Source organism: Pristiophorus japonicus, chromosome 3, assembly GCF_044704955.1.
Source record: "Pristiophorus japonicus isolate sPriJap1 chromosome 3, sPriJap1.hap1, whole genome shotgun sequence".
NCBI lineage: Eukaryota > Metazoa > Chordata > Chondrichthyes > Pristiophoridae > Pristiophorus > Pristiophorus japonicus.
Window position 1 is genome coordinate 240,094,569 of NC_091979.1, and position 13,044 is coordinate 240,107,612.

General features: G+C 46.2%; 1 protein-coding gene across 1 annotated transcript in view; it reads right to left on the bottom strand.

The window, feature by feature from the left end:
• Positions 1-8,447, bottom strand: part of pyroxd2 (pyridine nucleotide-disulphide oxidoreductase domain 2) — a 72,510-nt gene extending 64,063 nt beyond the window's left edge. The window contains exons 1-3 of the mRNA XM_070874947.1: positions 8,330-8,447; positions 5,488-5,507; positions 622-715 (exon numbers count right to left, since the gene is read on the bottom strand). Coding sequence (XP_070731048.1) covers positions 622-715; positions 5,488-5,507; positions 8,330-8,447 — 232 coding nt within the window. The remainder of the gene's footprint in view (positions 1-621; positions 716-5,487; positions 5,508-8,329) is intronic.
• Between the last annotated feature and the right edge of the window lie 4,597 nt (positions 8,448-13,044).

The window sequence follows — 13,044 nt, forward strand, 5'->3', positions numbered from 1 at the left end:
GGGAATTACAGTCTCTGTCACAGGTGGGACAGACAGTGGTTGAAGGAAAGGGTGGGTGGGGAGTCTGGTTTGCCGCACGCTCTTTCCGCTGTCTGCGTTCGTTTTCTGCATGCTCTCGGCGTTGAGACTCGAGGTGCTCAGCGCACCTCCTCCACCTAGGGTGGTCTTTGGCCAGGGACTCCCAGGTGTCGGTGGGGGTGTTGCACTTTATCAAGGAGGCTTTCAGGGTGTCCTTGAAACGTTTCCTCTGCCCACCTTGGGATTGCTTGCCGTGTAGGAGTTCCGAGTAGAGCTCTTGCTTCGGGAGTCTTGTGTCAGACATGCGGACAATGTGGCCTGCCCAACAGAGCTGGCCGAGTGTGGTCAGTGCTTCGATGCTGGGGATGTTGGCCTGATCAAGGACCAGTTCAACCACCAGGCTCACAACCACCTGCCTCATCGTGGAACCCCCGAACCCAACTGCCTGGAGTTTTATTGAGTCTTGCGAACATCACGAGACTGGCTAAGCCACTCACAACTCAACAGCTCTACAAACCTGTGAGCATCCTCGCAGGAGCGTACATTACACTTACTGAAAACCCAGGGACCTCTAGTACCCATCCGAGCAAGAGCTGGTCTTACCTGGAATAAGTTCCTCCGTGACTGCGGCCCCACCAATCACATGACGCCTCTCTAACACAGCGGTTTTCACTCCAGACTTCTGTAGGTATGCGGCCTGCAAGAGACAGGGCAACAGTCAAGTTTCCACAGAGCTTCCTGGCACCCAGTTCCAAAGATCAAATCTAGAGGCACGCTCGCCAAAACATTCTTAAAAAATATTTCACAGACATCAAATTAGTGAGTATGCATGGGATAATCAAGGTCAGCCAGCAAGGATTAGTTAAACGTAAGCTATGATTGACAAATTCAATGGAGTATTATTGAAGAGGTGGATAAATAAAGGCAATGCAGTGTGTATCGCTTTCAGAAAGTATTCGATAAGATATCATACTGCAAACTTATTACACAAGTTTATGCATAAGAGGAAATGTAGCAGCATTTAAATTCATTCAATTTAATTTAAAGCTACACTTCACTGCTGTCAAACTCCCATTGGCCACTACCTGAGACACACCCAATTGGGCGGGTATTAAGCCCAGTAACAATAACTGTGGCAAATTGCAGCCAGCAGCACACAAGTGGCAACTCATTAAGCAACCTCATTGGCTGATGGACAGGAAGCAAAGGGTGACAATAAAATAAAAGTAAAGTACTGTGGATGCTCGAAATCAGAAATAATGTTGTCAGCTGTGGCTCAGTGGGCAGCAATCTTGCCTCTGAGTCACAAGATTGTGGGTTCAAGTCCCACTCCAGGGACTAGAGCACAAAAAAATCTAGGCTGACACTCCCAATGCAGTGCTGAGGGAGTGCTGCACTGTTGGAGGGGCCATTTTTCGGATGAGCCGTTAAACCAAGACCCCGTCTGCTCTCTCAGGTGTATGTAAAAGATCCAATGGCACTATTTTGAAGAAGAGCAGGGGAGTTATCCCCGGTGTCCTGACCAATATTTACCCCTTAATTAATATAACAAAAACAGTTTATCTGGTCGTTATCATATTGCTGTTTGTGGGAGCTTGCTGTGCGCAAATTGGCTGCCGCGTTTCCCACATTACAACAGTGACTACACTCCAAAGGTACTTCATTGGCTGTAAAGCGCTTTGAGATGTTCGGTGGTTGTGAAAGGCGCTATAGAAATCCAAGTTTTTCTTTCTTTATAATAACAGAAAATGCTGGAGACACTCAGCAGGTCAGGCAGCATCTGTGGAGGAGGAAACGAGAATTAACATTTCAGGTCGATGTCCTTTGGTTCCAACAGGATGGAGGTCATCGACCTGACACATTAATTCTCTCTCTCTCTCTCTCTCTCTCGAGATGCTGCCTGATCTACTGAGCGTCTCAAGCATTTTCAGGTTTTTAATGAAAGTGTTAGAATCAATGGGTGCTGCTTGGGTTGATGGAGAGTTGGGAGTGCTGTAAACCCTGGGGGCAATCTGGGTCCACTTTTGTTCTCGTTATGTAGAGATGTTTTGAACTTGGGGGACAGGATGTCGAAATTGGAAATTGGGCGATGACACAAAGTTTAGCAAACAGTGAGGAGGATTGTAAGGCGTCAGGAGGACATGGACAGGTTAGAATGGGCAGACAGGTGGCAGAGGTGCAATTTAATGCAGAGAAGTGTGAGGTAATGCATTTTGAAAAGAAAAAGGAATATGTTTGTTCACTCAATGAAAAGACACTGATGGGTGTAAATGAACAGAGAGACACTAGAGGCTCAAATATACAATTCTTTGAAAGTGCATGTGCAGGTAGATAAAGCCGTTAAAAAAGCCAATAAAAAGTTGGGTTTTATAGACGGTGACAGAGAGTTCTACAGTCAATAATAACTTTATGAAATGTAGTGGTTAGGCCAGTTAAGGTACTGTGCACAATTTTAGATGCGCATTATAGAAAGGACATTAACGTGACTTATGAGGATAGGTTGAATAAGTTGAGTAGGTTGGGCCTATACACACTGGAGTTCAGAAGAAGAGAGGTGATCTTATTGAAACTTATAAGATAATGAGGGGGCTCAACAAGGTGGATGCAGAGAGGATATTTCCACTCATAGGGGAAACTAAAACTAGGGGACATAGTCTAAGAATAAGGGGCGTTGTAAATCTATGGAATTCTCTGCCCCAGAGAGCTTTGGAGGCTGGGTCATTGAATATATTTAAGGCGGAGATGGACAAATTTTTGAGTGATAAAGGAGTAAAGGGTTATGGGGAGCGGGCAGGGAAGTGGAGCTGAGTCCATGATCAGATCAGCCATGATCTTATTGAATGGCGGAGCAGGCTCGAGAGGCCAAATGGCCGACTCCTGCTCCTAATTCTTATGTTCTTTAGTCGCAGAGCGCGTACATAGCTATACCAGGATGGAAAACAATGGCCATGAGGAGAGACTCGAGACTATTTCCACTGGAGCAGAGAGGCCAAGAGGAGATTAGCAAGAGACCTTCTATAAATGAAAGGACACGACTGCTGCCAATGAACCGAAAGGAGTTGCGCGTGCACAGTTCCAGTGTTTGTATTTTTGTTTGTTGTCGCCGGACTTCTTAAAATGAGAAACAAAAGAAAGACTTGCATTTATATAGCACCTTTCACAACCACCAGATATCTCAAAGTGCTTTACAGCCTATGAATTACTTTTTGGAGTGTAGTCACTGTTGCAATGTGGGAAATGCGGCAGCCAATTTGTGCACAGCAAGCTCCCACAAACAGCAATGTGATAATGACCAGATAATCTGTTTTAGTGATGTTGATTGAGGGATAAATATTGGTCCCAGGACATTGGGGAGAACTCCCCTGCTCTTCTTCGAAATAGTGCCATGGGATCTTTTACGTCCACCTGAGAGGTCAGACGGAGCCTCATTTAAACGTCTCATAAAGAAACTGGTAAAAAAAAATCTTGTTCATTTGTAATTTAATTTATTAATTATGTGAATTGTAGACTTTATTCCGATATGAGCCATTTGTTTGAAAGGGGATTGTGATCTGCCTCAGTGTTTCTGATCAGACATTTCACCTCATGGCTCCCGTATCATTACACAGGATATACAGCACAGAAACAGGCCATTCCACCCAACCAGTCCATGCCGGCGTTTATGCTCCACTCGAGCCTCCTCCTGTCTTTCCTTATCTAACTCTATCAGCATAATCCTCTATTCCCTTCTCCCTCATATGCTTGTCTAGCCTCCCCTTAAATGTATCGATACTATTCGCTTCAACCACTCCCTGTGGTAGCGAGTTCCACATTGTCACCACTCTCTGGGTAAAGAAGTTTCTTCTGAATTCCCTATTGGATTTCTTGGTGACTATCTTATATTGATGGCCTCTAGTTATGCTCTTCCCCATAGGTGGAAACATCCTTTCTGTATCCGCTCTATCAAAATCTTTCATAATTTTAAAGGCCTCTATTTTCAAGAGAAAAGAGACCCAGTCTGTTCATCCTTTCCTGATATGTATACACTCGCATTTCTGGTACCATCTTTGTAAATTTACTCTGCACCTTCTCCAGTGCCTCGACATCCTTTTTATAATATAATGACCAGAACTGTGGCGACAGTCCTGACAAGTGATAGTATAGGTTTAATTGTTTTTAAATTGACAATGCGGGGTGAAGAGCAAAGGGCCGTGATACCAGAGATTGAGAAGGAACGAGAAGACTGGGTAATGGTGAGGTGACAGCAAGCTCGGCTTTTAAACATCTGTAGATTGTCGGAGGAAGGGAAGACTGAGGGAGGGAATGAGTTCCAGAAGTTTAAGGTCCCAGCAAAGTACAGATTATTGCAGGAGAGAGATTATGCTAATTACTAATGATGCTAATAAATTTCCTACATTAAAACTACACTCCAGAAGTACTTCATTGGCTGTAAAGTGCTTTGAGATGTCCAGTGATCAGGAAAGGTGCTATATAAATGCAATTCTTTCTTTTACTGAGTGTAGGGTATTTGTTTCATGGGTTTCTTTGCTTAAAAATTTATGGCTACACATTTGCAGTAAAGAACTAGCTGGTTTATTAGTTTAGCAGTGGGTAGCACACTTGCCTCTGAGTCAGAAGGTTCTGGGTTCAGGTCCCACTCCAGGGACTTGAGCACATAAATCTAAGCTGACAGTGCAGTTCAGTGCTGAGGGAGTGCTGCACTGTCGGAGGTGCCATATTTTGTAGGAGACATTAAACCGAGGCCCTGTCTGCTCTCTCAGGTGGACATAAAAGATCCCATGGCTCTATTTCAAAGAAGAGCAGGGGAATTATCCCCTGTGTCCTGGCCAATATTTATCCCTCAATCAACATAACAAAAACACAGATTATCTGATAATTATCACATTGCTGTTTGTGGGAGCTTGCTGTGCACAAGTTAGCTGCCATGTTTCCCAGATTACAACAGTGACCACACTCCAAAAGTACTTAATTGGTTGTAAAGTGCTTTGAGACATCCGGTGGTTGTGAAAGGCGCTATATAAATGCAAATCTTTCTTTTCTAACCCATTTTTTTTGTTGTTGTGGGTATGAAATGCCTTCATTCTCCCGCAAACCCATGCCCCGATCTTCCCCCGCACTGCCCCCGCCCTCTCTGCCTGAGTCAGGGTCTGCTAAAGGCTGTCTGTAGGCTGTTCCAATATCGCTCCAAACTGACCACCCCGGAATCAGGAAGACCAGCCTTTGCTCCTTCTGCCCGCTGACCGGAGGCATGGCTGACTACCATATGACATCTCGCCACACGCCATGGGGCGGCCGTGGTTTTTGACCCCTTTGCCCGAGGTTTACAGCGCGGTGGAGCTGCAGCTTTCAGATTGGGCCGCGACTGGCCACCTCTGAGGATTAATAAACCAAAAACTCCCCAAATACAAGCAGGGCTGGCACCTCAAAGTACAGCCCATTAAAATGTTACCAGAAGAAAATTGTGCGTACAGCAACAAGCCCATTGTGGCCTGGGGAAATAAAGAAAAAGTGTTAATTTTCTTATTGTTTACATACTGATAATGCATACAAATAATTTGTTTTAACACTTCATATATCATATATATTCTCTAGAGCTTAGAAGAATGAGAGGTGATCTCATTGAAACATACAACATTATTACAGGGCTTGACAGGGTAGATGCAGGGAGGATGTTTCCCCCTGGCTGGGGACTCGAGAACCAGGGGTCACAGTTTCAGGATAAGGGGTCATTTAGGACTGAGATGAGGAGAAATTTCTTCACTCAGAGGCCGGTGTATCTTTAGAATTCTCTACCCCAGAAGGCTGTGGATGCTCAGTCATTGAGTATATTCAAGACAGAAATTGGTAGATTTTTGGATATTAAGGGAATCAAGGGATATGAGCATAGTGCAGGAAAGTGGAGTCGAGGTAGAAGATCAACCATGATCTTATTGAATGGTGGAGCAGGCTCAAGGAGCCGAATGGCATACAACAACAAATTGCATTTATATAGCGTCTTTATCATAGTAAAATATCCTTAGATGCTTCACAGCAGCGTAACCAGACAAAAAATTGACACTGAGCCAAAGAAGGAGACAATTGGGTAGGTCACCAAAAGCTTGGTCAAAGACATATATTTAAGCAGGATCTTAAAGGAGGAGAGAGAATGAGACAGAGAAGTTTAGGGAAGGAATTCCAGAGCTCAAGGTTAGATGGCTAAAGACACAGCCACCAATGGTCAGGAGAAGGAAGCGGGAGATGCACAAGAGGCCAGAGGTGGAGAAACACAGACTAATTGGGAGGGTTGTAGCCAGGGCTGGAGGAAGCTACAGAGATAGGGAGGGATGAGGCAGTGGAGATCAGTTTAGGATTGTCATCCCAAGCCAATCCCACATATCTGCCATTGTTTCAATATCTCTCCTTCGGACAACTCAAAGCACTTCACACACAACAGATTGCTTCGAAATGCAGTGACTTGTTATGTGGACAAATGGGGCAGCCATTTTGTACCTGCAACTTCCCACAGACAGCAATGGGTTGAACAATCTATTTTTCTTAATGGCTCTGGTTGAAGGAGAAATGTTTACCAGGACATTGGGACAACCCTTGCTTTTCCTTAAAATTTTCCATGAGATCTTTAACAGCAGACGACAGTACTTTTAACGATGTAAATTTCCTCAGTATATGTAAGCATCATCATCATCATCATAGGCAGTCCCTCGAAATCGAGGAAGACTTGCTTCCACTCTAAAAGTGAGTTCTCAGGTGACTGAACAGTCCAATACGGGAATTACAGTCTCTGTCACAGGTGGGACAGACAGTGGTTGAAGGAAAGGGTGGGTGGGGAGTCTGGTTTGCCGCACACTCCTTCCGTTGCCCGCACTTACTTTCTGCATGTCTCGACGACGAGACTCAAGGTGCTCAGTGCCCTCCTGGATGCTCTTCCTCCACTTAGGACGGTCTTTGGCCAGGGACTCCCAGCTGTCAGTGAGGATGTTGCACTTTGTCAAGGAGGCTTTGAGGGTGCCCTTGAAACATTTCCTCTGCCCACCAGGGGATCGCCTGCCGTGTAGGAGTTCCGAATAGAGCGCTTGCTTTGGGAGTCTTGTGTCGGGCATACGGATGATGTGGCCCTTCCAACGGAGCTGGTCGAGTGTGGTCAGTGCTTCGATGCTGGGAATATTGGCCTGATCGAGAACAGCATCTATCCTCCCAGGGACTTGTACACAAATGTAAGCCATAGCTCAGTGTATAGCACTCTTGCCTCGGAGTCAGAAGGTTGTGGGTTCAAGCCCCACTCCAGAGACTTGAGCACAAAATCCAAGGCTGACACTCTGAGGGAGTACTGCACTGTCAGAGGTGCTATCGTTCGGATGAGCTGTTAAATTGAGGCCTGTCTGCTCTCTCAGGTGGATGCAAAAGATCTCATGACACTATTTCGAAGAAGAGCAGGGGAATTATCCCCGGTGCTCTGGCCAACATTTATTCCTCAATCAACATCACTAAAAGCGTATTGGCTGCCGCATTACAACAGTGACTGCACTTCAAAATTGGCTGTAAAGTGCTTTGGGACGTTGTGAAAGGCGCTATATAAATGCAAATCGTTTTCTTTTAAATATATTTATATATAACCATAGTTTAGTACAGCAGTCACATAACTATTATTTTACTAGCCAAGGAGCTCTAGGCAAGCTTACTAACGACTGTAAGTATATGTTGTAGTACTGCCGCTATCCACGCACTATTAATAGACTTATTTGGCAGTCAAACCCAAGTCAAAATCTAGTGCAGTGTTGGATTATTCTACCACTTTTCCAAGATAAGTGCGGGCGGGCGTCAGGTGAGGGAAGACATTTGATGAATCGAGCTGAGCAGAACAGGGTCCAAAGTTTGTTCCCTCGGCACGCTACTGATCGGTGTTTGGCCAAGTGGAAACCGCCTCTGGAACCTCGGGAGAGGGGGCTTGTACCCGCAGGAACAGTCTTAAATGCAAAAGGCCAAAATATCTTCAGAGGGGAAACAAGAGTAAAAGCTCCCTACAAACACAACAGCTAACATCGATTGCAAAAATGGTCCGTGTATTCCATGTGCAATAACACCCCCACGCAACTGAAAGCTAATAACCACTTAATCAGAGTAATCAGCCCGAAAGCAAGAAAAATAACATAGTTACACTATTAAAACAAAGATAAAGTCTGCAACTGTTGTGGGACAGCTCTAATTCAGAGATGAAACATAATTGCAGCTTTGTGTCACTGCTTTTGAATGAGCTCAAGTCTGTCTCCCTGCATCTAAAAGTTTGGCAAAGTTTCGAGGAACTTTTGCAGGTTACCTCCCCCGATTATCAGGGCGTCATACTGAGGTCGGAGTGCTGTCACTGAACTCTGGCTCCGGCTGAGGCTGTTCAAAAGGATTTTCCAAATCCTGCGCCGAGCTGAATTGATCGCCATAATTAAAGTTGCAGTAGAGCGAAGATCGGATTTCACCTCAACCACAATCCAACAGGCGAAAGAAACTGACTCCTCCCACGGGCAGTGCAGAAATGGGCGACACCTCTTCAGCTTTCGGATTGTCATTAGATAAAACCCAGAGGATTCACACAGCCCGCTAACACCAACAACATGTATTTATGTAGCGCCTTTAACGTAGTAAAACGTCCCAAGGCGCTTCACAAACGTGTTTTAAGACAAAACACAGACATTTAACACCATCTGGACAGCAACTCACATGTTTAGAATTGGCAGCCACTAATTTCACGAGTCTCAGGAGTAACAGAGCAAGGAAATCAAAGCTTACAGTTATAAAAATATAACTTCAGATCACTGTCACCATCAAGCAGTTCCTTGTGCAAGTTGTGGAATTAGGAGTATCGGCGGGGCCCAGGTACAGCAGAGGTGCGGGCAGGTCGGGGCGGAGGTGCAGAGAGTGATTGGGGCGGAGGAGCGATGCGGGATCGTGGTTGAGATTCGGTGGGTGATCGTGGCGGAGGTTCGGCGAATGTTTGGTGCGGAGGGATATTGTGGTGAAGGTGCGGCGAGTGTCCTGTGGCGGAGGAGCGGTGAGAGATCGTGGCAGAGGTGTGGTGAATGTTTGTGATGAAGGAGCGGCGAGAGATCCTGGCGGAGGTGTGGCAGATGAAGGTACAGGGCCCAGAAGAGCCGAGGGCTCAGGGGCAGCATGGGCCAGCCCACACTGTGATATGTGTGCGCACTGGGTCCGTGCAGCAAAGCAGGTCTCCAGTCATCCTGGTTAACCCTTGCCACTGGATAAAGGCCTAGCTCTGTCAAGCCCGTGTGGTGGCTGGTGTGCAACGGTCACCCCACGTTAAAATAAATCTACGCACAGGCATCTTCCACCCTTCAATTGGAGTTCAGGACTGGAACATGGGGTCCTTCATTGAAACATCTGTGAACTCATGTGGAAGCAAATCATCCTCGTTCGGGGACCGCCATTGACTGGATATTAGACTGTATATTGCACCAATGAATAGAATCATGTAGCACAGAAGGAGGTCACTTGGCCCATTGTGCCTGTGCCCACTCAGGGTGATTTTACCCGACTCGCTCAGCAAAACCTGGCGGGTGGGCAATTAAAATCGCCCGGGCTCTTACCAGTCTGAAAGCCGCCACGATCGCAACATCTGCCATTTTAATCTGCTCTCCTGTTCACTTCTCTCAGAGACATCCCAATCGTCACAAATTACGTTGAAGTTGAGTGAATGCTGTTATGTCAGCAGTATAATGATTATTAATATTTTATATGGTGTATAGACTGATACATAAATACAAGCTTTCATTCGTCCCATAAGTTTCAATATAAAACAGGCTGTATTGTAGAATTAATATTTCTTATTCATAGAAAAAAGACTTGCATTTATATAGCGCCTTTCACAATCACCGGACATCCCCCAAAGCACTTTACAGCCAATGAAGTACTTTTGAAGTGTAGTCACTGCTCTGATATAGGAAATGCAGCAGCTAATTTGTGCATAGCAAGGTCCCGCAAACAAAAATATGATAATGATCAGATAATGCTTTTAGTGAATCACAGAACAATACAGCACAAAAAACATAAGAACATATGAAATAGGAGCAGAGTCGGCCATTCGGCCCCTCGAGCCTGCTCCGCCATTCAATAAGATCATGGCTGATCTGATCCTGGCCTCAACTCCACTTCCCTGCCCGCTCCCGATAACCCTTGACTCATTTATCCCTCAAAAACCTGTCTATCTCCACCTTAAATATATTCAATGACCCAGCCTCCACAGCTCTCTGGGGTAGAGAATTCCAAAGATTCACGACCCTCTGAGAGAAGAAATTCCTCCTCATTTCCGTTTTAAATGGGCGACCCCTTATTCTGAAACAATGCCCCCTAGTTCTAGATTCCCCCATGAGGGGAAACATTCTCTCTGCATCTACCCTGTCAAGCCCCCTCAGAATCTTATATGTTTCAATAAGATCACCTTTCTTTCATCTAAACTCCAATGAGCTTAACCTGCTCAACATTTCTTCATAAGACAACCCTTTCATCTCAGGAATCGACTTCATGAACCTTCACTGAACTACCTCCAATGCAAGTATATCCCTCCTTAAATAAGGTGACAATTTGTCCCATCGTGTCTGTGCCGGCTCTTTGGTAGTGCTATCCAATTACATTTAAATTAAATTAAAACCACTCCCTTGCGTTTACGCCTGTAATTTTTTTCCCTTCAAGTATTTATCCAATTTTCATAGTGTATCCTGTGGCTGAGTTGGTAGCACCATTGTCTCTAAGTCAGAGGGTTGTGGGTTCAAGTCCCATTCCAGGGACTTGAGCACAAAGATCTAAGCTAACACTCCCAGTGCATTGCTGAGGAAGTGCTGCTTAAACCGAGGCCCTGTCTGCCCTCTCAGGTGGACATAAAAGATCCCATGGCACTATTTCGAAGAAGAGCATGGGTATTATCCCCAGTGTCCTGGGCCAATATGTATCCCTCAATAAACAGCACTAAAACAGATCATCTGGTGATTATCATATTGCTGTTTGTGGGAGCTTGCTGCACTCAAAATTGGCTACTGCATTTCCTACCTTAAACAGTGACTACACTTCAAAAAATACTTCATTGGCTTTAAAGTGCTTTAGGACATCCTAAGGTCATGAAAGGCGCTATCGAAATGCAAGTCCTTTCTTTTTCCTTTGGATTAGATATACTAATGAAAGAAAGACTTGGATTTATATAGCGCCTTTCACAAACACTGGATGTCTCAAAGCACTTTGCAACCAATTAAGTATTTTTGAAGTGTAGTCACTGTTATAATGTAGGAAACGAGGCAGCCAACTTGCGTACAGCAAGCTCCCACAAACAGCAATGTGATAATGTCCAGATAATCTGATTTTTTTGTTATGTTGATTGAGGGATAAATATTGGCCAGGGCACCAGGGTCAACTCCCCTGCTCGTCTTCGAAATAGTGCCATGGGATCTTTTATCAGAATAACTATTTGTACTAAGTCTTCCTTCTGCGCATGTGTCTCCGGACACGAGAGTTAGGACAAACATCACCAATTCCGCACCCCCCTCCCTCCAGTGCAATTCCTACTAATCCTTTTCTGCGCATGCGACCAACACCACGTTGCCTCCACTGAGCAGCTGAATGCATCTCCCGAGCCTCCCACAATGCCGGGGAGAGCAGGCGGTGGGGCGAGAGAGCATGGCGCGCAGAGAGGGAGAGACCTTGGGGGGGGGGGGGGGAGGAAGAGAGCTTGGGGGAAGGGGGAGAGAGCTAGTGCCTGGGGGATGGGAAGAGGAGAGAGAGAAAGCCACGGGGTGGTGGTGTTGGGGGGGGGGGGCGGGATGGGGAGGGGGAGGGGGGAAGAGAGGGAACTCAGAAAAGACGGATCACATTCTTACTAACCCCTAATGCTTGCAAGCTCGGTGCTTGTGTTACAAGGGACATCGTTGGGGTGGATGAAATCCAGAAGTCACGACACTGTCACTATTCACTTCATACCCAATAAACCTGATAACAATCTGCACACAATGCCCCATCTATGAGGCGGGGGGGGGATAAGGTCTTGCGCTTGGGTAAGGGCCTTCAGCTGGCAGAGGGATGCACTTACGCTGGGATAATGGACTTCAGCTGGAACTTGATGGCTTTTGGGGAGATCTATCCTCTGTGGCTACTGAAGTCAAAATGGATTGAATTACAAATTGGAAATTCACTCAGAACTTGGGCTGGGTGGTTCCAGTTACACATTCCAGAGGAATTTCAGGGTGTGGCTTATCCGCCAAGGGGACCAATCAGCAATAGGTCTGGAGAGCCAATCAGAGAAACAGCTGCATTTCAGTTAGTACAAATAGACGCATCCATCTTTTATATCCACTTGAAAGATGGGGCCTCGGTTTAACATCTCATCCGAAAGATAGCACCTCCGACAGTGCAGCGCTCCTTCAGCACTGCACTGCACTGGAGTGTTAGCCTAGATTTATGTGCTCAAATCTCTGGAGTGGGACTTGAACCCCACAACCTGCTGACTCAAAGGCGAGAGTTATCATCATCATAGGCAGTCCCTCGAAATCGAGGAAGACTTGCTTCCACTCTAAAAGTGAGTTCTCAGGTGACTATACAGTCCAATACGGGAATTACAGTCTCAGTCACAGGTGGGACAGATAGTGGCTGAAGGAAAGGGTGGGTGGGGAGTCTGGTTTGCCGCACGCTCCTTCCGCTGCCTGCGCTTGATTTCTGCATGCTTTCGGCGGTGGGACTTGAGGTGCTCAGCACCCTCTCGGATGCTCTTCCTCCACTTAGGACGGTCTTGGGCCAGGGACTCCCAGGTGTCGGGGGTGATGTTGCACTTTATCAAAGATACCAACTGAGCCACAGCTGACATGGATACAGCGCGAGCTGGTGCAGAAGGGCGACGGCAGCGAAGAGGGACGTCATCAAGGTCCAGGTTGCTGATTGGAGCATGGACAGGTACAGCAGGAGCAGCAAGGTCGGGGCGAAGGAGCGGCGAGAGAATGTAGAGGGACGTGATCGGGGCCCAGGAGAGGTGCGAGTTCAGGGCCA